Source organism: Equus asinus, chromosome 15 (genome assembly GCF_041296235.1).
Source record: "Equus asinus isolate D_3611 breed Donkey chromosome 15, EquAss-T2T_v2, whole genome shotgun sequence".
Lineage (NCBI taxonomy): Eukaryota > Metazoa > Chordata > Mammalia > Perissodactyla > Equidae > Equus > Equus asinus.
Window position 1 is genome coordinate 6,771,343 of NC_091804.1, and position 27,401 is coordinate 6,798,743.

A 27,401-nucleotide genomic window follows, 5' to 3' on the forward strand; every position below is an offset into this window, starting at 1 on the left:
TAGAAGTTGGGTAGAGGAGGAAGAGCCTAAGAAGTAGGAAGAGAGCTAAAAAAAAAAAGTGGTGTCCCAGAAGCCAAGAGAAGAAAGAGTTTCAAGGAGAAGGCAGTGCTCATCTATGTCAAATTCATCTATGTCAGATTCAAATTAGACAAGGGCAGGGAGTTGCCTGTTGGATTTGACATATTGGAGGTGATTTACAACCTAAATAAAAGCTATATCAATGCATTCTTACTATATAACAAGAAAGATGCCCTTAGACTAGTTGCCTCCTCCTCCTACTATTACAGCACTTGGATTTTTTCAATGTTTCTAAAATCCAGTTTAGAATTTGGCATCTAAGGGCAACCCAGGAGCCTTTGCTGTCTTTCTGCAGTCTGAGCCCCAAGTAGAGCATACCTAGAAGCACAGTTTCTATGCAACCACAACTGCTTCTTGTGTACCCATGATTTCAAGGCTGCTCACACTTAGCTTCAAGTGTAAAGGAGGTTAAAAGCTTAGTTCCCACACCTGGTTGCACATCAGAATCATCTGGGGAGAACTTTTTACATATATTTCCAGCTGCCCCTTCCTGTGGTCCTCCTACATAATCTGAGTCCATAAGCCTGGATGGAGTCCATGGATGACTTTGATGATCAGCTCAGTCTGAGAATCACTGGCCTGAAAGACTGACTATCCTTATCTTGAAGTTAAGCCCTTTCCTTCATTTCCTGTCTCTAATGCTGTGGTGTAACTCAGTCTGACCTCCTGGGTTCTTCCATCTGCCCACCCACTATATTTTCTGGAGGACCACAAAGTGCAGCCCAGAGGACCACAGACCTAAAAAGGCCTGCTTGCAAACCCCACTAAACAAAAGGACAACCATCCCTGCAATAGAATATTGCCCTTCACAGCCTCCTGGAAAGAGTGATTACCAAAGAGACAAATGAGCACACTCAGCTCCTGTGAGCAATGCTCACCAGTGTAGCCCAAATAAGAATACTGCTTTTGAGATAAAAAAGCATCATTTTGAAAAATGAGTGGTATACGACAAAATATAATCATAACTATTTTCGGAAAAAGTCTCATGTGACCTTAATTATCTGAATATATCTAGAAAGAATTATTTTCTTTGTGCATGGGTATGTGGATTACCTTGCCCACCTAGTTATTTAAGAGTTGTTGTTTCCAAGGGAAAGACAGAATAAAAAAATCCGTAAAGATTCCAAGATTCAGCATCCCCAAAAACTGGGTGTGTGGGGACCAGTTTGGGGAATTTGACAAGGAGGCCAGAAAAGGACCGCAAAACTTTTATCTTCTACTTTTTTCCCTCATATTGGCAAGAGCGTCTTCTCAATATCCCAGCTCAATCCCATCTAAAGCATACTTCAGCAAACATCAGAATTGATGATGCTGGTGGATGTTACAGCATGTCAACAACCACCAGGGAGACAAGATATCTCTGAGCTAAGCATCTGGCCTAGGGGCACTGTCAGGGGCTAGGCAGCCATGTAAATGTGTGATACTGCCTGGGTGGAAGATGAATGACAGCTGACACCTGGCTTTAGTGTCAGGGCAAGAGAGTTGGGGGTTCTCTGGCCATGTGGAATGCCCTGCAAGCTAAAAAGGTCATCTCTACTCAGATAACCATTGATAAGAAGGCCTGTGGGCCCAGTGTTGCCACATCTGATGAATTTGCAAGAGAAGCCAGAAACCTGCATCTTTATGTGTTAAAACATAATTTTAACTTTTAAAAATTATTTAACAATTTGAAACATGGCGTGGGCCAATATACATAGGCCAAATGAAACTCAATGGCAGGCCAAATTTGGGCTGTAGACCACCACTTTGCAACTTCTGGTCTGGGCCATGTTGGATCTGACACAGAAGCCACTAAAAACCTCGGACTGATCCCCGTTGCCTGCAGCGTAACGTCTGGAGTCTTAAGCTCAGCCCCCAGGCATCGTGGTAGATGTGTCTACTGGGGTCGGACATGAGATAGTAGACCTACTGGTGACGTGAGCTCAAGCAAGTGACTCAGACTTTCTGAGCCTCAGCATCCTCGTCTCAAAAATGAGGATTATGTTACCTCTTGATATGATGCAGTGAAATGGACACAGTATCATTTCTCTGGTCTTTGTGCCAAAATGCATGACTGAATCCATTCATGAAGAAACATCAGACAAAACCAAATTGGAGGGGATTCTACAAGTTAACTGACCTGCTACCATTCAAAAATGTCAAGATCATGAAAGATAAAGACAGACTGAGGAAGCATTACAGATTAAAGGAGAAACCAACTGCAAAGTGTGATACTGGACTGGATCCTAGACCAGGAAAAAAATATAGCTGTGAAGGACGTCATTGGCATGATTAACAAAATTTGAATAAAGATCTGTGGGTTAGACAGTAGTAGTGTATCACTGTTAATTTTCCTGGTTTTGAGAATTGCGCTGTTGTGTAAGAGGAAATCACGCGCAGAATTTAGAGGCAGAAGGGCGTCATGACTGCAGCTTATTCTCATGTGATTCAGAAAGTGAGAACAAAAGCTCTTGGGACAAAATGTTAGTGTAAACAATTGGTCAAGCTGCATATACAGGGGTTATTTGTACCATCCATGCAACTTTTCTGTAAATTTGAAATTATGTCAAAAGAAAATGTTACAAAAATAAAATGAAACGGGAATAATATTACCCACCTCATAAGGTCATTGTGAAACGTCAAGGAGAGAATGGCTGTCAAATACCAGGCACAATTGACTGCTACCAGACCCTCCATATGTGTTAGCTTCTCCCTTTCATGTTCCTTCTCCACCCTTCCTTTCTGTTCTACTGTCCTGCCACTCAGACTGCTAGACCATATCAAACGCCCAAGTCCCAGGATAGGCCATGCACTGCCCTGCTGTTGTGTCTTTGCAGATGGGTTTTCTCTCCTTGGAATGCCCTTTGTCCTTCTGTCCACTTGACAAATTTTTCTTTCCTTTCCCAAGCTCAGATGGGAGTAACATCAAACCCAGCTCAGATGTTACTGCCCTGGGAAGCCCTTCTCCCCTGGAGCAAGTGCCTGTGATTATGCCCTCTTCTGGGTTCCCATGGGACCCAGTGCAAATGTGTTACCACACCGAACCCACTGTGTTTCAGTATTGTGTATGTACACCAGTTCGTGCTCCCTTCAGGGCAGGGACCATGTGATATTTATCTTTGTCCCTCTCCCTGCATCAAACACAGTGCCTGGTACAAAGCAGCCATTCAAATAAAAATCTATCAAAGAGAGTTAAATGTTTCTGGATAAGCAGGCAGTTGCTGTATTTGTTCTTTCAGGTGAATCCTTTTGAATTTCCTGGGGATATAATCTCTGAGAAAAATAGTTACTAACTTAGGTTTTTAAATTCTAAAATTTGGCCTGTCTGATGGTAAATTCGGATACCTTTTCTTAAAAACTCTTGTTTTTAATAGAATGTATGTATCAGATTATGACTAGCACTTTAATTTTTTTAATGTCCATAGCGGAGTAATAATTACTTATGACTTTCCCCATCACAGTTTTTAAAGGATGAATTCTGGATAATAAAACAAAACATTAAAAGATGAATTCTGGGTAAGACAAAACATTAAGATGAATTTTTAATAAAATTTTACTGTACCATAGCTTTTACCGTGATTTTATATATATTCTTAATTTTAGTTCCCTAGTTTTGCACACATAATCGGCCAGAAGAGTTTGACAAGCACAGAGATCATGCGAATTCAAAGGGAGACAGACTTTCTCAAGTAAGTATCACATTCTCTTTACTATTTCTTAAATTCTAAGACACATTGTGGTCAAAAAGACTTTAAGAATGGGATATAACAATGGTTTTGCCCAACCCCAGCTGTTTTTTATTAATTTTTGTACAGATTTTACAGGTATAATTGGCATACAGTAAACTGCACTTATTTAAAGAGTAGAATTGACATATGTCTATAACCTTGAAACTATCACCACATACGAGAAAATTAGCAAATCCATCACCTCCACAAATTTCCTACATGATCCCATTTTGAAATCCCTTCCTTCTGCGCCTCCCCATCTCCAGGCACCTGTGATCTGCTTCTTGCCACTACAGCTTAGTTTGCATTTGATTCCATATATAAATAGAATAATTCAGTATGTACCCTTTTTTGCCAGGCTTCTTTCACTCCTCCTAATTATTTTGAGATTCATCCATATTGCATGTATCAAATGTTTATTTCCTTTTATTACTGAGTAGTATTCCATTGTATGGATGCATCACAATTTGTTTATCCAGTCACCCGTGGATGGCCGTCTGGGTTGTTTCCAGGTTTTGGCTATTACAGATAAAGCTGCTATGAACATTTGTTCACAGTGTGGTACACAACATTTGTACACAGTTGTCAGATACACATATACTTTTATTTCCCTTAGGTAAATACCCAGGAGGGTCGTATGATTGGTGTATATTTAACTTTTTTAGGAAACTGCCAAACTGTTTTCCAAAGAAATTGTACTGTTTTATATTCCCAGCAGCAGTGTGTGAGAGTTACAGTTCGTCCACATCCTCACCAACACTTTTGTTTTTATTTTTGGCCATTCTAGTAAGATGGCAGGTGTGGCTTTAATTTGCATTTCCTTAGTGACTAAGATTCTGAGCATCTTTAAATGTGCTTGTTTGCCATCCACACATCTTCTTTGGGAAAATGTCCATTCAAACTTTTGCCCTTTTAAAAATTGGGCTCTGTATGTTATTATAGAGTTATAAATATTTTCTTTTGTTAGATATATGCTTGCAAATATTTTCTCCCAGTCTTTAGCTTTTTGTTTTCTTATCAGTGTTTCTTTGCTGAGCTAAAGTTTTTACTTTTTTTTTTTTTTTAAAGATTTTATTTTTTCCTTTTTCTCCCCAAAGCCCCCGGGTACATAGGTGTATATTCATCGTTGTGGGTCCTTCTAGTTGTGGCATGTGGGACGCTGCCTCAGCATGGCTTGATGAGTGGTGCCATGTCCGCGCCCAGGATTCGAACCAACGAAACACTGGACCGCCTGCAGCGGAGCGCGCGAACTTAACCACTTGGCCACGGGGCCAGCCCCTAAAGTTTTTACTTTTGATGAAATCTAAAGTATTTCTTTTTCTTTTATATTTCATGCTTACTTTGGCATATTTAAGAAATCTTTCCCAAACGCAAGACATATCCCACTCACTAAGATTTTTCTCTTATGTTTTCTTCTAGAAGTTTTCTCTCTTACATTTAGGTCTATAATTCATGTTTAGTCAGCTTGTCAACATCTACAAAATGTCTACTAGAGTTTTGATTCGGGTTGCATTGAATCTATATATTAGTTTAGAGAAATTTGACCTATTAACAATATTGAGTCTTTATAGTCCAGGGAAATGATATATCTCATCATTTATTTAGATATTCCTTAATTTCTTTCAGCAATGTTGTGTGGTTTTCAGTGCACAGGTTTTACGTATCTTTTGTCAGATTTATCCCTAAGTATTTCATGTATTTCTGATGCTGTCGTAAATGGCATGCTTTTAAAATTTAAATTTCTGATTATTTGTTGCTAGAATATAAAATACAGTTGATTTTTGTTTAGTGGTCTTGTATCCAGGAAACTTACTGAACTCACTTATTCTTTTAGCTTTTTGGGTAGATTCCATAGAATTACCTATATAAGGTAGTCAGGTCACCTGCAAATAAAGACAGTTGTTTGACTTCCTCATTTCCTGTATGAATCCCTTTTCTTTCTTTTTCTTAACTTGTTGCATTGGCCAAAACTTCCAGTGAATTTGGAATATAAGTAGTGAGAGTAGACATCCTTGCCTTATTCCTGAACCTAGGGGGAAAGCATTCCATTTCTCAGCATTAAATATGATATTGCTATAGGTTTTTTGTTGATCCTTCAGATTGAGGAAATTTTCCCCTATTTATAGTTTGCCGAGAGTTTGTTGTTGTTGTTGTTTTTTGATGAGGACTAGATGTTGGATTTTGTCCAAAGCATGTTTTCCATCTATTAAAATGACCATAGGCTTTTGCTTTTTCTGTTCATATGATGAGTTACAATGACTGATTTTCCAGTTTTGAATCAGCCATGCATTTCTGAGATAAATCCCACCTGAAATATTATCCATTTTATATAGTGTTTAATTTGATTTGCTAAAATGTAAAGAATTTTTTGTATACATGTACATGAGGAATATTGGTCTGTAGTTTTCTTGTCTTCTGATGTCTTTGTCTGGTTTATTATCAGGATAGTTCTGGCCTCATAAAATGAGTTGGGAAGTAGTCTCTTTTCTTCGGTTTTCTGAAAGAGTTTTTGTATAATTGATACTATTTCTTTGTTATATGTTTGTTACAGTTCACCGCTGAAGGCACTGGGATCCAGAGTTTTCTTTTAAGGAAGATTTAAACTGCACATTCAATTTCTTTAATAGTTGTGTCTATTCAGATTTATCTATTTCTTTTTGAGTGAAACTTGAGTTTCATTTGTTCTTTTTATAATTTCTTTAATGTGCAAGATGAAGTCATTCATTTGAAGCCATTCTTCTTTTCTAATATTGCCATTTAGAACTCAAATATATAGGCATTTCCTCCTGACTACTGCTTTAGCTGCAGCCCCCAATTTTGATATGTTGTGTTTTGATGTGTTGTACTTTCTATTTAACTCAAACTGTTTCTGACCACCATTGTTATTTCTTTGTTGACCCATGGGTTATTTGGAAGTGTTTTGTTAAATTCCAAAATGTTTGGAGATTTTCTTTGTATATTCTGGCATTCATTTCAAATTTAATTCCTTTTTGGTCAGAGAACCTATATTGTGTGATCTGATTGATAAATGTTTCATGTGCTCTTGAAAAGAATGTGTATTTTCCTAGAGTGTTCCATAAATGTCAGTTAGGTTAAGTTGGTTGATAGTATTAAGTTTTCTCTATCTTTGCTGATATTCTGTCTATTGTTTAATCAATTCTTGAGAAAGTTATGTTGAAATCTATGACTATAGTTATGAGTTTGTTTCCTCGTCCTTGCATTTCTCTCAGTTTTTGCTTCATGGACTTTGAAACTCCTTTATTAAGTGCATAAACCTTTGGGAATCTTACGTTCTCTTCCTAACAACTCCTTTATCATTATAAAATAACCTTCTTTAACGCTGGTGATATTCTTTGCTCTAGAAATCTATTTCATCTAATATTAATGTAGCCACTCCTACTTTCTTTTGATGCGTTTACGTGGTATATTTTTTTCACTCCTAACCTATTAATATTTCTCTATTTAAAGTTGGCTTCCTTTCAACAGCATATAGTTGGGTCTTGCATTTTAAAAAATCTGGCAATCTCTGTATTTTAATTGAGGTGTTGAGAGTATTTATGTTTATTCTGGTTATTGATATGTTTGAATTTAAATCAAGCATCATGCTATTTGTTTTCTGTTTTGTCTCATCTATTTTTTGTTACCCTTTTCTTTTTTCCTGCCTTCTTTTGGATTAATTTGGTATGTTTTATGATTCCATTTTATTTTGTATCCTTTGTTGGCTTATTAGCTATAACTTTTCTTTAGTGGTTGCTTTAGGGTCTATAGTATACGTTTTTAACTTATCACAGGCTATCTTCAAGTAATATTATACCACTTCATATATAGCGTAAGAACCTTATGAGAGTATACTTCCAGAACTGCATAACAAGAGCCTTTTGCTGTTGTGATCATTCATTTTACTTCTACAAATATTATGAACCCCACAATACATTATTACTTTTATTTGCTAAGATCAATTATTTTTTGAGGGCCTTTATACTTTGTGTGTGTGTGTGTGTGTGTGTGAGGAAGATTTGCCCTGAGCTAACATCTGTCGCCAATCTTCTTCTTTTTGCTTGAGGAAGATTGTCGCTGAGCTAACATCTGTGACAACCTTCCTCTATTTTATATGGGATGCCACCTCAGCATGGCTTCACAAGCAGTAGCAGGTCCACACCCAGGATCTGAACCTGTGGACTAGAGGCTGCCAGAGCAGAGCACATGAACCCAACCACTATCCCACCGAGTGGCCCCCCTTTACAATTTTATTGTGGCAAAATACACATAAATAAAATTTACCATTTTAACGATTTTTTTTTTTTTTGGTGAGGAAGATTGGCTCTGAGCTAACATCTGTTGCCAATCTTTTTCTTTTTGCTTGAGGAAGATTATTGCTGAACTAACACCTGTGCCAATCTTCTTCTATTTTGTGTGTGGAATGTCACCACAGCATAGCTTGATGACTGGTATGTAGGTCTGCACCTGGGATCCAAACCAGCGAACCCCAGGCTGCCAAAGCAGAGCATGCAAACTTAACCACTACCCACCGGGCTGGCCCCCCATTTTAACAATTTTTAAGTGTACAATTCAGTGGCGTTAAGTACATTCACACTGTTGTGCAGCCATCACCACTATCCATTTCCAGAACTTTTTCATCTTTCTAAATAGAACTCATTTCCCATTAAACAATACCTCCCCATTACCCAATCCCCCCAGCCCCTGGTAGCCTCTGTTCTCTCTTCTGTTCCTATGAATTTGAATATTCTGGTTGCCTCATGGAAATGGAATCAGACAATATTTGTCCTTTTGTGTCTGGCTTATTTCACTTAGCATAATGTTTTCAAGGTTCATCCATGTGGTAGCATGTATCAGAATTTCATCCCATATTAAAGATGAGTAATATTCCATTATGTGTACCCCATATCTATGTAATATGTAGACACATGCATGTGTGTATGTGTACATGTGTGTGTATACCACATTTTGTTCATCCATTCATCTGTTGATGGACATTTGAGCATTTGGCTATTGTGAATAACGCCACTACATGAACAGTGCTGCTGTGGACTGTGGTGTTCAAATATCTGTTCGAGGCCCTGCTTTCAATTCTTTTGGATATCTACCTAGGACTAGGATTGCTAGATTATGTGGCAATTCTATTCTAGCTTTTTGAATAATTGACTGTTTTCCACAGAAGCTGCATCATTTTACCTTCCCATCAGAAATGCACAAGTGTTTCAATTTTTCCATATCTTTGGAAATACTTATTTACTGTTTTTCTATTAATAGTCATCCTAATAGGTGTAAAGTGGTATTTCGTTATGGTTTTGATTTTCCTTTTCCTAATGGCAAGTGATGTTGAGCAGCTTTTCATGTGCTTCTTGGTCATTTGTGTGTCTTCTTTGGAGAAATGTCTGTTCAAGTCCTTTGCCCATTTTTGAATTGTTTGTTTTTTGTTGTTAAGTTGTAGGAGCTCTTTATATGTTCTAGATATTAATCCCTTATCAGATATATGATTTGCAAATATTTTCTCCCATTTTTAGATTGTCTTTTCACTCTCTGATAGTATTCTTTGATATACAAAAGTTTTTAATTTTGAACAAATCCACTTTATTTGTTCCTTTGTTGCCTATGCTTTTGATATTATGTCCAAGAAATCATTGCCAAATCCAGTGTCAACACAGCTTTCCCCTTATGTATTCTTCTAAGAGATTTATAGATTCGTCCCTTACATTTAGGTTGATCCATTTTGAGTTAATTTTTGTATATGGTGTAAGATAAGAGTCCAACTTCATTCTTTTACATGTGGATATCCAATTTTCCCAGCATTATTGTTGAAAAGACTCTCCCTTCCCCATTGAATGATCTTGGCACCCTTGTCAAAATTCATTTCGCTATGTATGCAAGGATTTATTTCTGGGCTGTCTATTCTAGTCCGTTGGTCCATATGTCTGTCCTTATGCCAGTTCAGCATGGCTTTTGTTGCTTGGCTTTGTAGCAAGTTTTGAAATCAAGAGTCCTCCAACTTTGTTCTTCTTTTTCAAGACTGTTTTGGCAGCTTGGAGTCCCTTGATATTCCATATGAATTTTAGGATGGATTTTTCTTTCTGTAAAAAGAGTTGTTGGGATTTTTTTTAGGGATTTCATTGAATCTGTAGATCACTTTGGGCAGTATTTTCATTTTAACAGTATCAGGTCTTCCAATCTATGAACACAGAATGTCTTTCCTTTTATTTATGTCTTCTTTAATTTCTTCCAGCAAAGCTTTGTAGTTTTCATTGCACATGTATTTCACCTCCTTGGTTAAATTTATTTCTAAATTATTCCTTGATTAAAAATATTCCTGAGCCAGCCCTGGTGGCCTAGTGGTTGAAGTTCAGCAAGCTCCACTTTGGGGGCCTGGGTTCGTTTCCCAGTCACAGAACCTCACCACTCATCAGTCAGTGGCCATGCTGTGGCAGCGGCTCACATAGAAGAACTAGAAGACTTACAACCAGGATATACAACTATGTACTGGGGCTTTGGAGAGAAAAAAAAAAGAAGGAATATTGGCAACAGATGTTAGCTCAGAGCGAATCTTTCCCAGCAAACAAACAACCTCCCCCCCAATATTCCCATTTATTCTTTATGATGCTATTATAAATGGAATTGTTTTCTTAATTTCCTTTAAAGGTTGTTCATAAGAATACAACTGATATTGTTTTGTTTGGTTTTTGCTGAGGAAGATTCACCCTGAGCTAACATCCACTGCCAATCTTCCTCTTTTTTTTGTTTGTGAGCCACCAACACAGCATGACCAGTAACAGACAAGTGGCGTAGGTCTGTGCCAAGGAACCAAACCCAGGCCGCCAGAGTGGAGCTTGCCAAACTTAACCACTAGGCCGCTGGGGCTGGCCCAGGAATATAACTGATTTTTGTGTTGAATTTTTATCCTACCGTTTTCCTGAAATCGTTTATTAGCTCTAACAATTTTATTTGTATGGGGTCTTTAGGGTTTTCTACATAAAAGATAATGTCATCTGTGAACAGAAACAATTTTGCTTCTTCCTTTCCAATTTAGATGCCTTTTACTTTTTTTCTTGCCTAATTCCTTTGGCTAGAACTTCCAATCCTGTGTTAAATAGGAGTGATGAAAGTGGGTATCCTTGTCTTGTTCCTGGTCTTAGGAGAAAAGGTTTCAGTCTTCTGCCATTGAGTATGATGTTAGTTGTGGGTTTTTCCTATGTGGTCTTTATCATGTTGAGGATATTCCCTTTTCTTCCTACTTTGTTGAGCATTTTTATCATGAAAGAATGTTGAACTTTGTCAATGCTTTTTATGCATCAATTGAGATGATCATGTGGGCTTTTTCCTTTATTCTACTAATCTAATGTATTACACTGATTTTTATATTTTGAACCATACTTGAAGAACAGGAATAAATCCCACTTGGTCGTGGTTTATAATCACCTTAATATGCTATGATTATTTTCAAAGAGATTTTAAAAATAAGGAAAAAAAAGATTTTTATGCTTGTTAACGTATTTATTGTTTCCAGTGTTATTCTTTCTTTTTTGTAGATCAAGGTTCCTATCTGGTATTTTCCTTGTGCCTGAAGAACTTCCCTTAACATGTTTTTTTTTTTTTAAAGATTTTGTTTTTCCTTTTTTTCCCCAAAGCCCCCTGGTACATAGTTGTATATTTTTAGTTGTGTGTCCTTCTAGTTGTGGCATGTGGGATTCTGCCTCAGCATGGCTTGATGAGTGGTGCCATGTCCATGCCCAGGATCCGAACTGGCAAAACCTTGGGCTGACAAAGTGGAGTGCGCAAACTTAACCACTCGGCCGCGGGGCTGGCCCCCCTTAACATTTCTTGCAGTGCAAGTCTGCTAGTGATGAATTCTTTCAGCTTTTGTATGTCGGAAAAAGTTTTTACTTTCTCTTCATTTTGCTGAGTATAGAATTCTAGGTTGATGGGGTTTTTTTCTTTCATTAAAGATATTGCTCCACTATCTTCTGGCTTGCGTTGTTTCTGACAAGTGTGTGTTGTTATTCTTATCTTTGGTCTTTTGTACATAACGGTCTTTTTTCTCCTGTGGCTACTTTTATGACTTTCTCTTTATTATTGGTTTTTGGCAGTTTAGTTATGATCTGCCCTGGTGTACTTTTATTCATGTTTCTTGTGCTTGGAGATCATTCAGCTTGCTTGGATCGGTGGGTTCATAGTTTTCATCAAAAATTTTGGTTCATTTTTAAAAAATATTTTTATGCTCTCTTTTCTCCTCTTCCTCAGGGGCTCTAATTATGTGTATATGAGTTTGCATGACATCCTCCCAGAGCTTACTAATAGTCTCTTCTTTTTTTTTTTTTTTTTGGTCTGTTCTCTCTGTGTCATTCTGAATAACTTCTATTATCCTGTTTCAAATTCACTAATCTTTTATTCTGCCATATCTAATCTGTTGTTAATCCCATGCAGTGTGTTTTTTCATTTCAGCCATTGCTTTTTACTCTGTACAACTTTGATTTGGATCTTTTTTGCATCCTCTGTGTCTCTCCTTAGCATGCTTACCTTTCCTCATTCTTAGATATATGGCATATAGTTATAATAACTATTTTAATGTCCTTGTCTACTAATTCTATCACACAGCACATTTCTGGGTCTGTTTTTATTGATTTATTTTTTCTTCTGATTTTGACTTGTAATTTTCTGTTTCTTTGCCTGCCTGGTAATTTTTTATTGGATGCTAGGCGTTGTAAATTTTATCCTGTTGGGTCTTGGGTACCTTTGTATTCCTGTAATGATTCTTACACTTCGTTCTAGAACAAAGTTACTTGGAAGTTACTTGGAAACAGTTTGATTCTTTTAGTCTTACTTTTCAGACTTTTTAGACGGCACAAGAGCAGCATTCAGTCTAGTATTAATTTTTCCTTACTACCAAAAAAACTGCTCTGCCAAGTACTTACCCAAATGCTCCTTTGCATATAGAGTTTCTACACTTTGGCTTGTGAGAACATGAACTTCCCAGACCTATGTGTGGTTTCCTCCATTCCCCTTTGGTATTTTTTTCTGGCCTTGAATAGTTTTTTCACACATGTGTACATCCAGTTAAAGACTTGAAGGTGACCCTCTGCATGTTTCTGAAACTCTCTGAAACTCTTCTTTGGTATTCTTTCCTGAAAACTCTGACTGCCTTGACCTCCTCCTATGTCCTCAATTCAGAATTTCTGCTCTCTGTACCTTGAAACCTCTCTCCTGGCAATAAGCTGGAGCTTATGCCACCTGGTTCATGTTGGTTATTTCCTCTTTCTTATGGTTCACTGTCCTGCCCTGCCTGTTGTCCAATGTCTGAAAACTATTGTTTTATGTATTTTCTTTGTGTGTTTTTGTTGTTGTTGTTTTTGTTATTGTTTCGAGTGAGAGAGTAAATATGGTCCCTTTCACTTATCTTACCTGGAAGTGAAAATCCCTCAAGCTTCCCCAAAAATCCTTGCTTCAAGCCTCTTTACCTGCTGTTTTCCATAAGTTGAATACCTCTACCCCTTCTCCCTCTGGCAAACTCTTACTCATCCTTTAATATTCAGCTTACACGTCATGTCTTTTCTTAAGTTTACCTATCCTTTCCTTTCCTCTGATGTTCATAGGACATTTTGAAAACCTCTGCCTTAATATTTATCATGGTGTATTGCAACATGTTTTCCTCCCATTGATCTGAGCTCTTCCAGGGTTGGTACCAAGTCTCTTTTCATCCTCTAATGTCCTCAGAGCTGACACTTATTAGATTCTCAGGGGTTTGTTGAATGAGTGAAAAGATAAGAGCAATGAGATATTCAGGTTACTCCATGGGCTGTTGAGCAACACTTCATTATCTTTGGAGATAGAAAAGAGAAGACTGGTTTTGCCCTGGTGGACCAAGGTGCAAGACATGCTGAAACCTTGGTAATATGGTACAGTGAGGAATGACTAAATGGAGTAAAGAGCGTGGGAAATGGACTCAACTACAAAGGCTGGTGCTTGTTGAGACACCTTGGTAGAAACTGTTTCAGGCAACTAAGCAATCCAGGGTACAGTATCCAAACATCATAGATGCTGTGGAGCAGTTCAGATAGGTAGGTCTCATGATCAAGGGCCCAACCTGCCTGGAAATGCGTGACAGCAGCAATGTTATTCACAGGGAAGCCCAATTCCGAGAATCCATTCACTGTGGCTGATATCCAGAACCCAGGTAGGTGGGTGAGGGCTAAATGATGGGATCCAGCTGCTCAAGAAATGGGGCCAGATGTTGCTGGGGCAGGGCCTCGGGACTCTAACCAGGTGAGTGAAACAATGGCAGGGCTTGACTAACACTGACCTTCTAGAGTGCCAAGGAAGAAGACCCATCACTCAGACTGGGCTCAGTGCTCAGGTAGGAAGCCAGAAGAGCGCACTGTAGACATTACTGCAATTCCCAGGGCTCAGCCTCACGCTTCCCAAATCTAGTGTGGTAGGACAAGCCAGAGCCCCACCAAGAAGCAGGATCCAGGCTGCTGAGAAACGTCTGCCACAGTCAGGAAGTGAGATGGGCCTGGCCTACAGGTGAAGGGCACCAGTGGTTCCAATTCTGAGGCCATTTTGTAATAAAATGACTAGAGAAGCATCTCCTATGTTGAACTTGTTCCATAGCGTTTGAGAGTGGTCTGCTTTTTGTTTTGTTTTTTATTTTATTTTTAAAAATGTTTGAACACGTTTAGATTTTCACCTGACTTCTTAATGTGAACCCATCAGAACATGGCCAATCAGGAACCTCTTTTGTTGTAGGTGTGCCCACTGCCTTGCCCCCCGCCCATCTGATCCCTTTGCTCGCTTCTGTCAAGAATGTGGCTCTCCTGTTCCAGCCATATTTGGCTGTCGTCTCCCACCCCCAGAAGGAGCTCAGGTGAGCAGCAGAATCTTTAAAAGCTTCTTTTGTTGGTTTATCTGAACTTTATTTGCAGCAGTAGCACAGTATATGGCATATATGAACCACAAGCCTAAATACTTATTGAAAAACTTACTGACAAACTAATCTCTTACTATCCAGACTCCTACTTAGGAATGGAAAAACTTGTTTGCAATGCAGTTTCTTTTATGTGGGCTTGCAGAAGCACAGGCTCAGAAAAAGACTGAAATCTTATTATTTCAATGATGCCTGCATGGATAAATACATATTTCCTACTCATATGGTATTTCTGTTCATAACCTGGGTACAATAAGGAAATATATTCTAGAACTATGGAGGGAAGTACTAAGTACAAGTCTATATATCCATGAGATACATCATCCTGTCCAAAGCTGCTGTTTGTTTACACTATAGATTGATCGGAATATCTAAATTAAAAAGCTTTGGCTGATTAAGTGTAGATAATAATTGATTTTATCCTACCACTAAATTTTGTAGTTAGTTAGAAAATATGCTTGACTTTGTAAAAACCAAAACCTTCATCAAAATGTGTTAACCTTTGTGCACTTGATACTTTGTTACATTTTTTTGGACTGGGGGATAAAATAAAATAAAAGGATCTATGATGTTGAATGAAAAATGATCATTTAAAAAAGATAGTCACTAAGAAAAAGTCAGTAATTCAGTGAGTTCAAAGTCAAGACTTTTAGAATTGAGTTATACCTTCAAGCAAGAGGTCAGATACTAAATGGATATCTTTTAAAAATTCTCCTCCAATTTATGGCTCAAGATTGTTGTAGAAGTTAATTTAATTTACTTCTATGACATATTTTGAACTCCTTGAAGAAGATAATACAGCAAATAAAATATGAACAGGTCCCATTGGTTTGAATTTTCCCTGCTTATATTCACTGGTGCCATGTCTAAGTTATTTTTTCAGAAAACAGATTTTCAGAACTTTCTTTGTTTTTTCAGGGAGAAAAGGTTATCAGAGATTATAAATATTTAAAATAACAAACTTTGGAACATCTCTACTGCCTCAAAAATTATGTTTATTGATATGCTATAGTATATAAACAGCTTTACAATTTAAACTATTTATTAGTTATTGTATCTGCTCTCATCTGGGTTTCTGGGATTCTAAGGGATGGATCCTACTTGTAGACCCAAGGCACTCAGAGTCTCATTAGAAAGATGCAGAGGTCTTGCCTCTGCTCCAGATCCATCCTTCATTGCCCTGCCTTGTGGTACTAGAGCTGGACTCAAACATTTCTCCTTTGCCAGCTGGCTTCATGTTAATTTTTGTAAGTAGAGGGACACTATAGGAGAATGGACTTGGCTTCTCTTTCTGATTCTGGTATGCTTTCCTGTCTTTTTGCTCTGATGGTGCTCAGCTAACCTGCAGGAACCTACTTGTGCAGGACCCCAGTGAATTTCAGTGGCATTCCATGAACAGCTTCTCAGTGAGTTCCACTGACATCCCAGCCAGATTCCAGATGGTCTCTCAGGCATCCCAGTGGGCAGTTTCCCCTCAAGTTTCACTAGCATCCCTGCATGTGGCTTCCCAGCACGTTCTGCCAGCTCCGCAGAAGGAGATTTCCTAATCAGTTTCATTGGACCCTAGTGGACAGCTTTTTGCTTGCCTGCTCTTGTTTGTGTCACCCCAGTGAACCTCTCTGCCAACCAGTAGGTGAAAGCCACACCCAATTCAATGAAGTCTGATTTCTGCCTTGGGGGCTAAGTGCCTCTTCTAAATTTGGTACTTTTTGGGTTCTTTGCCTCAGCGGTAGAGGTAGTGGCTCCTCCCTCTATTGGATATTCTCGTAGTCTTTAGAGTTTGCTTTACCCATTAGATTTAATCCTCTGTTACAAATTAATTACTTATATTAAACTTCCTCTGTTCAAATTACTGTGTGGTTTTGTCTCCTGACTGGACTCTGACTGATACAGAATTGGTACCAGGAGTGGCCTCAGGTAATAGACCTGCAAAGATGAGATTCTGGAAGTGGTTTGATCCTTGCCTTTGCTCGTCAGCAGTGCTGAGCCCCTTGCCAATGGGAAACAGGATGCTAGTAATCCATAGCATGAAGTGGCATCACAATTAATCGAGCTATCCCATGTGGCTGATAGTGATGAAGTGCCAACCGAAGCAATGGTCTTGAGTGGCAAGGTGGCTGCTGCACTTGACTTTTGTGGCAGTGATGATGCCTACAAGGACTGTGGAGTGGATGGATTCTCCTGAGCACATGTGAGCATTCACAGAAAGAAAATGACTAGCTCAGGACCTTTAAGTCATAGTTTGAGAACCAGAGAGCTCCCATGACAGCCCTAAAAGAATCTATGTCTTGTAGCTCCAGGGTTATACTGCTGAAATCAAACAAAATTTAATTGTATATGTTGATGAGTTACAACATCAGCTTGATTCACTTTATCACTATGTTTCTTATGTGAAACAGGGCATTGATTGCGAAAGAATGGGGTCCTGAAACTTGGAATGAAGATGTCAGGTTGGACCCAGATGAAGTTGACTATCTTGAACCCCTAAGTCACTCTGAGCCTCCTTGCCAGCAGATGTAGCTTGCCCTCCTGTCTGAGGATACTAGCCTTCCTTTGCTTGAAATCTCTGTGATAACCTCACTTGGAGCAGTGCCCTTGAAAGGGGAGGCTTATTCTCAAGACCCACCACAAACACCCTGTAGCATTACTGTGGTGGAATCCTAGTATTCTGTAGAGGGACAGGTGTACACTGTGATCCAGGAGAAAATAGCTTAGGTACTAAAAGAACACAATTTTACTAATATATATTGGCAGAATCTTGGGGAACAGCTGTGGGAGTGGATTTTAAGTGAAAGCAGAATGTAACACTAACTCGGACCAAATTCATTGATATGTGTGCACCTTCTATAGATTCTGGATTTAATGTATTAGCTAATACGGCTGGAGGTGGTTCTAACAGCTTTTTTGGTTGGCTGACTAAAACTTGGACTCAGTAGTGGCCAATGTTTAGTGAGATTGAGTTATCAGAGCTTCTCTGGCACCATGTGGAGGAAGAGGAATGTTGGAGTAGGTTTATCATGTGTGTCCTGTACCCCCGCCTCCTCCTCCCAGCTCTCACCTTTTCAGAAGGCTGAGAAGACACTTCCTTCACTGAGGCATTGAGGAATATGTCAGTGACAAGAGCACCTGCATCCTTGAAAAGTTCTGTGGCTGCTTTCCTTTGCAGGCTAGACATGATCAGGGGGTTGCTGCCATTGAGATGGGCTCCCTGATTTCAGTGGAGCTGATAGGATTCCAGAGTGGTAGAGGTCAAGTGGCAGCACTTAACTGCCAAAGACAAGGTGGGCACATCTACTGTAAAGGGCAGCAGTAACATATCAGTAATCAGAATCTGATCATGGTGTTCCTAGTAATGAAGTGGATGGGCAGCCTACTAGGGTATTACTTAGTATATTTAATTGAAAAAAATGCTGGGTCTTTTAGCTAAATACCTGACTTGAGTCACCATAACGGAGCATCCAAGTCTGTCACTCAGTTTCCAGACCTAAGTCAATTCATAAACCCAGAGCTCCTTGGTTGAAGGGGAGACTGGGTCTCCCTGAGGATGAATCCTGCATCTTTGTAAGTACATATCGTAAATCTCCCTCGAAGCCTTTTCCAAAGGGACCTGTTGCCTTCACTATAATGACTGTGCATTGGGGAAAAGGAAATGCCCAAACCTTTGGGGGATTACTAGGTACTGGCTCTGGATTGACACTAATTCTTGGAGGTACAAAACAGCACTGTGGTCCACCAGTAAAAGTTGGGGCTTAGAGGGGTCAAGTGATAGACTGAGTCTTACCTCAAGTCTGACTCATAGTTTTTGCTTCATGTATTCTGGGGATTTGTTGTTGTGTTCATATACATTTATAACTGCTGTATCTTCCTGATTTATTGACCCTTTTATCATCATAAAATGTCTCTCTTTGTCTCTAGTAATATTTCTTGTGTTTTTTCTGATATTTATGTAGCCACTCCAGCTCTCTTATGGTTACTATTTGCATAATATAGCTCTTCCTTGACTTATGATAGGGTTGTGTCCTGATAAACTCATTGTAAGGTGAAAATATTATACATTGAAAATTCAGTTTAGTACACCTAACGTACTGAACATCATAGCTTAGTCTAGCTGATCTTGAATGTGCTCAGAACACTTACGTTAGCCTGCAGTTGGGCAAAATCATCTAAGAAAGCTTATTTTATAATAAAGTGTTGAATATCTTAGGTGATTTATTGAATACTCTGCTAAAAGTGGAAAACAGAATGGTTGTATGGGTATAGAATGGTGGTTAAGTGTATCAGTTGTTTATCCTTGTGATTGCATGGCTGACTGGAGCTGCGGCTCACTGCCACTGCCCAGCATCACTAGAGAGCATGGTACTGCATACTGCCAGCCTGGGAAAAGATCAAAATTCAAAATTTGAAGTATGGTTTCTGTGCGTATTGCTTTCGTACCATCATAAAATTGAAAAATTGTAAGTTAGACCATTATAAGTTGGGGACCATCTGTATATCTTTTTCTATATTTTTACTTTCAACTTATGTCCTTGAATCCAGGGTGTGTCTCTAGTCGACATCATACAGTTGGGTCCTCTTTTTTGTCCAGTCTGACAGTATCTGCCTTTTGAATGTAGTGTTTAGTCCATTAACATTTAATGTCATTATTGGTATAGTTGGATTTATATATGCCATTTGCTGTTTACTTTCCATTTATCTTATGTTATCTTTGTTCCTCTTTTGCTGCTTTCTTTTTTATCAAATAAAAAATTTTTAGCGTGCCATTTTAACTCCTATGTTAACTTTTTTTTTTTTTGCTACTTTTTAAAGTTATTTTCTGATGGTGCTCTAGGGATTACAATATGTACCTTAATTTATCACAGTTTATTTCAGAATAATTTAACTTAAATAGAATAAAATACAGAAATTTTCCTCCAATATATCCCCTTTTCCTTCCTATTTCTTTATCTTTGGTATATTGTCATGTATGTTATAAACTAAAAATGCCATTTAAAGATGAGAAAAAAGTGTTTATGGAGTCATTCGTATTAACCCACGTATTTATTATATCTGTTCTCTGATTTTTTTCATTTCTTTCCTGTGAACTCAGGTTATTATCTCGTGTCATGTATTTTCAGCCTGAAGGACTTCCTTTAATAGAGGCATGTCTGCTGGCAGTTTCTCTCTGTCTTTGTTTATCTGAGACTGTTTATTTTACCTTTACTTTTTGAAGAATAGTTTTACTGGGTATAGAATTCTTGTTGGACAGTTGTTTTTAGTTTCAGGCTTTTGAATGTGTCATTCTACTGCCTTCTGGCCACCATGGTTTTTGATGTAGGTTATAAGTAGTTTTTTTCTCTTGCTACTTTCAAGATTTTCTTTACCTTTGACATTTAACAGTTTGACTATAATTTGTCGAAGTGTGGATCTCTCTGTGCTTATCTTTTTTGGGATTGATTGAATTTGTTGGATCTGTAGATTAATATTTTTCTTCAAATGTGGGAAGTTTTTGGCCATTATTTATTCAAATTCTTTTTCTGCCTCTTCTCTCTCTCTTCCCTTTCTAGGATTCCCATTACATGTATGTTGATATTCTTCTTGTTGCTCCACAGGTCTTTGATGGTCTGTTTATCTTCTTCAATCTTTTTTCTCTCTGTTCTTCAGATTGGAAAATTTCTGTTGAACTATTTCAAGTTCACTGATTCTTCCTTCTGTCATCTCCAATCTGCTGCTGAGTCCCTCTAGCAATTTTTTTTACATTTCAGTTATTTTACTTTTCAACTCCAGGTTTTCATTTGGTTCGTATTTCGTAATTTCTATATCTTTATTGAGATTCCCCTATTTTTCAGATCATTGTCATCGTACTTAAAAAATTTTTTAAACATAGTTTCCTATAGTTCTTTGAACACTTTTATAATAGCACTTTTGAAATCTTTGTCTGCTAAATCCAACATCTGGAGATAGTCCGAGACAATTTCTATTGACTGTGTTTTTCCTTTAGTATGGATTACACTTTCTTGTTTTTTCATGTCCCATAATTTTTCCTTTAAATCTGGACATTTTAGATAATATAACAACTCTGGATTCTGATTTTTCTACTAGAGTTGTTGTTTTGTTTTTATTTACTTGGATTAAATCTTTCATGTCTGTCTCCCTTGCAGTGTGTGGCCACTGATGTCAGGGTTTCTTTTCCTTGTTTTTATTTTTAAGCATAGCCTCACCCTTGGGTCTGCATACCTTAGTGATCAACTGAAGATTGACCAGAAGTTGTGCTCAAACACCTTGATCCAGCAAGGCTTCCACTCTCTACTGATAGATCTATGTGTGGGCTGGGCAGAACATTTAAACTTCAGGCTGTTTTCAAGTCTGTCTCAGCTTTGACTTTATGCTGATCTTTCTTTCATTTCCATGTGCAGTCTTCATCAGCCAATGGTGTGTGTGTAGCTTGGGCCCACTCTGGTTTATCCTGCACAAGCATATAGCCTCCAGTCAACTAAGGTTATATGGAGAGCTTATCAAGCCCCCTAGAGTTGACTTACCTCCTAGGAGTCCCAGTTAAATCCCTGGTTTGTTTGCTGTCCATTGATTGCCCCAGACAGGACCATGATAGTGGAGCCACTGCCCTCCCTGTTTGCTTGCCGCTGAGATCATCACCTTTGCTGTGCTTCAAATCAAGTGAACCCTGCTCATCAGCAGCCACAAAGCTGCTTTGCCTTGCTCTGGTGGAGTTACCATACTGGTAGAGCTAGAGAAGGATGGGTGCAGCCCCATGTAAGAACCACACAGACTTGTAGTGTTCCTATCTGAAGTTCAGTACTTTTCAGTAACTTTATAGTTTCTTGTCTACCTTTGGTGACTTTCAGAGTCTGAAATGATTGTTTTTGACAGTTTTATCCAACTACATAATTCCTTTTTGGAGAGGTTTGCCGGCTACCTCTCTCCATCATGCTATAAGATATTTTTTCTTTTCTTTTACACACCCCTCTTTTCTACAATAAACATATTTTTACTCTTAATAGGAAAAAATAAGAATAAAAGTAATTATTTTAAAAAGTTATTTTTAAAAGCCAATTAAACTTTACATTCTAAGACCTACTTATACCTTCAGTTTTTGCATTCCAAGACAAACCTGACCTCTTCCTTTGTGCAGATGGGCTTATGTGTAGAATGCGGAAGCATGGTGCCCATGAACACTCCCATCTGTGTGGTGTGTGAGGCCCCTCTTACTCTACAGCTGCAGCCACAGGCCAGCCTCCGCTTGAAGGTAATGAAATGTGATTCTGTAAAAACATGAATAAAATATGTAGAAAGTAATGTTTGAACAATTAAGTGTTTTCCTTCAGCTGGTGGAATTTGCTAACAACTGATAAACTCTAATATCTTTGAACAAAACCCACTCTAACTTTTGTGAAAGTATGCTACCCAAGAGTTTTAACTTGCCAGTAGGATCATAAAGTTAAGAGCGATACATAGAAATGTGTTCCCTGAACATGGATTTGGAGGACAAATTGCGCTACACTAACTTAGACAGTTTTTTATTCATATATTTAAACTTGAACATTGCAATTAATATTGACTTTTAATCTTGTCCTTAAAGTGGCTTCAAGCTTTCATTTGCTTTATTTGATTATGAATCACTATTACATAGAAAAGAATGGTTAGAAGTAGTCACATGGCTGAAAAAGTTAAGTATCATTGCATACATTCAAAAAAATTTGCTAGACAAATTATATCATACCATGAAACATTTTTTTGGTGGACTCATTGAACATACAGCTGTATCTTTTCTCCATGTTTCAATTTAAAGTCCCATTTAACTCCTCTTTAATCTCAAGTAAAGGTCATTAGCAGATAAAATAGATTTAATAAAGAGAATTTGGGGCATTAAAAAAGCAAAAATTTTTATCAATTAGGGGAATGTGTGCATTTAATGTACAATGAGAACTGTAGCACTCCTAAAATGACTTTGTGGATTCTATAGGGGCAGAATGTATCGAAGTTTAACGAGAGAAAAGATAAGTTCACTTTTCCTTCCATCCCCAAGCTCCCCTTCATTGTGAAAGGTTCTAAAGTGTCCCAGGTATGTAAGCCCTCAGAAATGAGATTTTGAAGATTTGGCCTGGCCAAAGTCAAGTAGATGAAAGTTTACTAATCTTTTGTTGGATAACTATTTTCAATCTGAAGAAACTTTAAAAGTGACTGCAGGAAGCCACCATATAGCCTTGGAACCTTGTCTCCAGACTTTTCCACACATGTGTACATCATGTTGAAGACTTGAGGGTGATCCTCTGCAAGTTTCTGAAGCTCTGTGCAGCGGCAAGAAATTTGTTTCACTTCTCAGTGAGTTTCACCAGATCTTTTCTGAGGGAACATCTTCAGGAGGTTGAAGCCCTAAATCTCAGAAAAGCTCCGGCGATGGTAGAAGGCAGGAACCACGGAGTGTAATGACCCACTGAGAGCAAGCCTGTGATTCTCTGCCGTTTTGAGTAGCAGTCAGCCAGCCTGTGCACTTTAGGAATTCTCTGGGTTGGGACCTGTGGTTTCCTGAGTTGGCTCAAGTTCCTAGGAAGACCGTGGAGTCTTCTGTTAGAGTGGAGTTAACCAGCCTTAGAAAGACTGGGAACTTCATAGCCTACCTAGTGGCATTGGAACTAAAACCCCTGGAGTTGAGCTTTCTTTTTCCTGATCATCCTCTTTACCTGTTCCGGCTCCAGAACACACTTTCTCAGTTTCAGGACACCTGAGGAACACAGGTACTGGAGTAGAAAGGAACGTTTGAGTGTCGCTGGTCATTGACAATTGAAGGAGATAGTATCCTGATAGTGCAGAACTGTCCAGTACTAAACAGATGGTAGCAAACCTCTGATAGCTAAACTTTGGTTAGACTATTTTAACCATCATTTCTTTTTCTCTTGTGTTTTGTGTGTGTGTGTGTGTGTTGCAACTTATCCCAGGGTCCTGACTTGGAAAGTTGCACTTACCGTTTATTTTCTAAGACAGTCTTTCCACTTTTCCATTTCTAAGTGAGAAACTACAGAGCAATCTTAAATTCATATTTAATATAAAGCCCCATGTGGTAAACCCCAGTCCAAGAACTAGTTACTTGTAAACACCAAGGTTTTGCTTAAAGGTCCACCACCTTTCTGTTTATTGTTCAAGTCAGGAGATGGAGAGCCTACTGACTATTAAATTTTCCACACTGAAAAAAATAATAGCTCACACATAATGAGTGCAAAATACCCAGTGAATACTGTTTTTCAGTTTGTTAATTTTGGGTTTTGTTTCTTTTAAAATTATGTTTATTTGTCTGACTCTGTTTATGTTGTCGTAATTCCTAAACCAATCCAGTATCAGGGGCTGGGTGTTAAAATAGGGTTCACTGCTGGCTGAATAACTGAGAAGACTGCCTGGTGATTTCTCTGCAGTGTTCGCTCAGAGGAACATGTAAGTCTTCTTCTCTGTTTTCAAGGAGAAAGTGATTTGCCGCACCTGTGGCACAGGGAGTCCCGCTCACCTGAAATACTGTGTCACCTGTGAGGGGGCCTTGCCTTCATCACAAGAGGTAGGTTGAATACATGTGCCAGCCCTATATTTAGTGGCTGCTAAATGTTCAATGTTAATGATAATGAATAATGATAATGAATAAATATACTCATCAGAGTGGGGGGGGGAGAGACAAAAAAACTTCTCGAGGTAAACTGAAAGCAACATTCCTAAATATGGAGAGGTCTTTATATGTTCACCAATACAAAACTGTTTTCAAAGTCCTAACTTCCAGGAGATTCAATAAAATTGGCAGTTTCTTACGATTTCATTTAGTAACTTTGCATGGAAGGTTGGCAGCAGCCAGCTGGGAAGTGGACCCATTCATATTTCATTCGCAGTCAGGTATGTCATTATTGACTGTGCTATGCTGTTTTTTGAAATTGAGAACATGGTGGACACCTATTTCTTGGGTTTCCTGCCAGCCTATTTTGAGTATTTAAAATGAAGGAATAGGGGCAGGCCCCGTGGCTGAGTGGTTAAGTTCATGTGCTCCACTTCAGCGGCCCAGGGATTTGCCAGTTTGGATCCTGGGCGCAGACCTGGCACCGCTCATCAGGCCATGCTGGGGCGGCACCCCACATAGCACAGCAAGAGGCACTCACAACCAGAATATACAACTATGTACTGGGGGGCTTTGGGGAGAAGAAGCCAAAAAAAAAAAAGGATTGGCGACAGATGTTAGTGCACGTGCCAATCTTTAATAAATAAATTAATAAAATGAAGGAATTAGAGGTATGTGCAACTTAAATACAGTGAGTGGGTTCAGTTTAGATGGTCTATTTTATGTTTATAAAATGTTTCTAATGATGAGAGACTGTAGAAATTATTTCCAGGTGACTCTTGCTCTGGCCTAACAAAAGAAATTGGCATTTACTAGCCAACTTAGAAGAACAAAACTTGCTTCTTTAGGGCAATTATATATAATTTTGTATATCTATATCTATATCTGATTGTTTAGAGGGTTTGTTCTCATCTCAGAGAGATTCCTTGGGAAATGGGACAAATGTGATGGTTCGTGTGGTCAATGTGGTTAGGATCAAATGGATGGGAGTGCGCTGGTTCCTGGGTTTACTGAAACAAAGTGCCACAAACTGAGCAGCTTAAAACAACAGAAATTTATCGTCTCACAGTTCTGGAGGCCAGAAGTCCAAAATCAAGGTGTTGGCAGGGCCTGTTCCCTGTGAAGGATCTGTTCCATGCCTCTCTCCTAGCTGCTGGTGGCCTCGAGCTTCCCCTGGCTTATAGATGTGTCACTTCAGTCACATGGCTGCCTTCTCCCTGTGTGTCTGTCTCTGTGTCCAGATTTCCCTTTTATATAAGGACACCAGTCATATTGGATTAGGGCCTACCCTTATAATAATTACCTCGTTTTAATTTGATTACCTCTGTAAAGATTCTGTTTCTAAATATGGTCACATTCTGAGGTATACTGGGTGTTAGGACTCCAACACATCTTTTTGGAGGACACAATTCACCCCATAACAAGGGAGTTGGACAAGATATCTTTTAAGGTTGTATCTAATTACTGACAATCTAAGAGTAGTTGATTTGAAGGAACTCTTTTTGTTCCAAGCTTTATTGAGGTATAATTTATATGAAATAAAACTCACTTATTTTAATTTTACAGTTTAATGAATGTTGGTAAATATATAGTCATTTTAACCACCACCACAATGAAGACAGAGAACAGTTCCATTACCCTGAAATTTTCTCTTGCCCCTTTACGGTTGAACTCCTCCCATGATCGTTAGCCCCAGAAAATACTGATCTCTTTGACACTGTGGTTTTCGCTTTTTACAGAAGTGTCTAGTTTTTGTGTGTTTGATTTCCTGCACTTAGAATAGTGTTTTTGAGGTTCATTCAAGTTGTTGCATGTATCTATATTTTTTTCCATTTTGATCATTGAGTAGTATTCCACAGTATGGATATACCACAACTGATTGATCCATCCACCAGTTAACGGGCACTTGAGTCATTTCCACTTTGAGGATATTATGAATAATGCTGCTGTGAACATTCACATACGAGTCTTTATGTGGATGTAGTTTTTATTTCTCTTGGGTAAATACCTAGGAGTAGGATTACTGGGTCCTATCTAAGCTCATATTTAATTTTATAAAGATATTGCCGTACTGTTTTCCAAAATGGCTGTACTGTTTTGCATTCCTATCAGCAATATGTGAAGGTTCCGGTTTCTCTGCATCATCACCAATACTTGGTATCAGGCATTTTATTAATGATATTCCCTTTTTGCCATTTTAATGTCTGTAGGATCTGTGGTGATATCCCTCTTTCATTCCTGATATCTGTAATTTGTGTTCTCTCTCCCTCTTTCCAGCTAGAGACTTAAAAATGTTACTGATTTTTTTCAAAGACTAGCTTCTGGTTCATTAATTTTCTCTAGTTTGTATTTCCTTTTTAAAAATTTTGATCTTTATTATTTCCTTCTATTTGCTTTGGGTTCAACTTGATATGCTTTTTCTAATTTCTTAAGCTGAGAACTCATATCATTGATTTTAAATTTTTCTTCTTTCTAACATAAATTTATCTCTAAGAACTTCTTTAGCAACATCCCACAAATTTATATAGGTTGTATTTTCATCATAATTCAGTTCAAAACATTTTGCAATTTCTCTTGTGATTTCTTATTTGACCTATAATTTATTTATAAGTTGGTTAATTTCCAAATATATGAAGTTTCTCTAGTTATCTTATTGTTAGTGATTTATAATTTACTTCCATTATGATCAGAAAACATACTCTTTATACTTCAGTTATTTTAAATTAATGAGACTTGTTTTTTGGCCAGTACATAGTCTAACCTAGAGAATATACCAGGTGCACTTGAAAGAATGTGTTTTCTGTCATTGTGGGTACAGTATTCTATAAATATCAATTAATTCAAAATGGAATGTTGCGCAGATCTTGTATTTCCTTGCTGAACTTTGTCTAATTGTTCTAGCAAATGCTGAGAAAAGGGTATTAGAACCTCCAATGATGATTCTGGAATTATTTGTCTCCAGGTGTTTTTTTTATTTCTTCTTTGATTTCTTCATTGACCCAGTGTTCAGTAGCATTTTGTTTAAGTCCTTAGAATTCTTTTAAATTTTTTTATAATTAAAAATTGTTTTTTGAGGTCATAATAGTTTATACCATTGTGA

General features: G+C 38.2%; 1 protein-coding gene across 9 annotated transcripts in view; it reads left to right on the forward strand.

Annotated features, from left to right (window-relative positions):
* The window catches only part of DZANK1 (double zinc ribbon and ankyrin repeat domains 1), an 88,995-nt gene that overhangs the window by 16,740 nt on the left and 44,854 nt on the right, over positions 1 to 27,401 (forward strand). For 8 of the 9 annotated variants that reach the window (XR_006513833.2, XM_014855903.3, XM_014855936.3 and 5 more), the window contains exons 7-10: positions 3,661 to 3,746; positions 14,541 to 14,658; positions 21,845 to 21,958; positions 24,164 to 24,256. Coding sequence is in view for 8 of the 9 variants with exons in the window: in XM_014855903.3 (XP_014711389.1) it covers positions 3,661 to 3,746; positions 14,541 to 14,658; positions 21,845 to 21,958; positions 24,164 to 24,256 (411 nt within the window). In the remaining variant the exon portion in view is untranslated. The remainder of the gene's footprint in view (positions 1 to 3,660; positions 3,747 to 14,540; positions 14,659 to 21,844; positions 21,959 to 24,163; positions 24,257 to 27,401) is intronic. The other variant, XM_044748014.2, reaches the window with a different exon arrangement.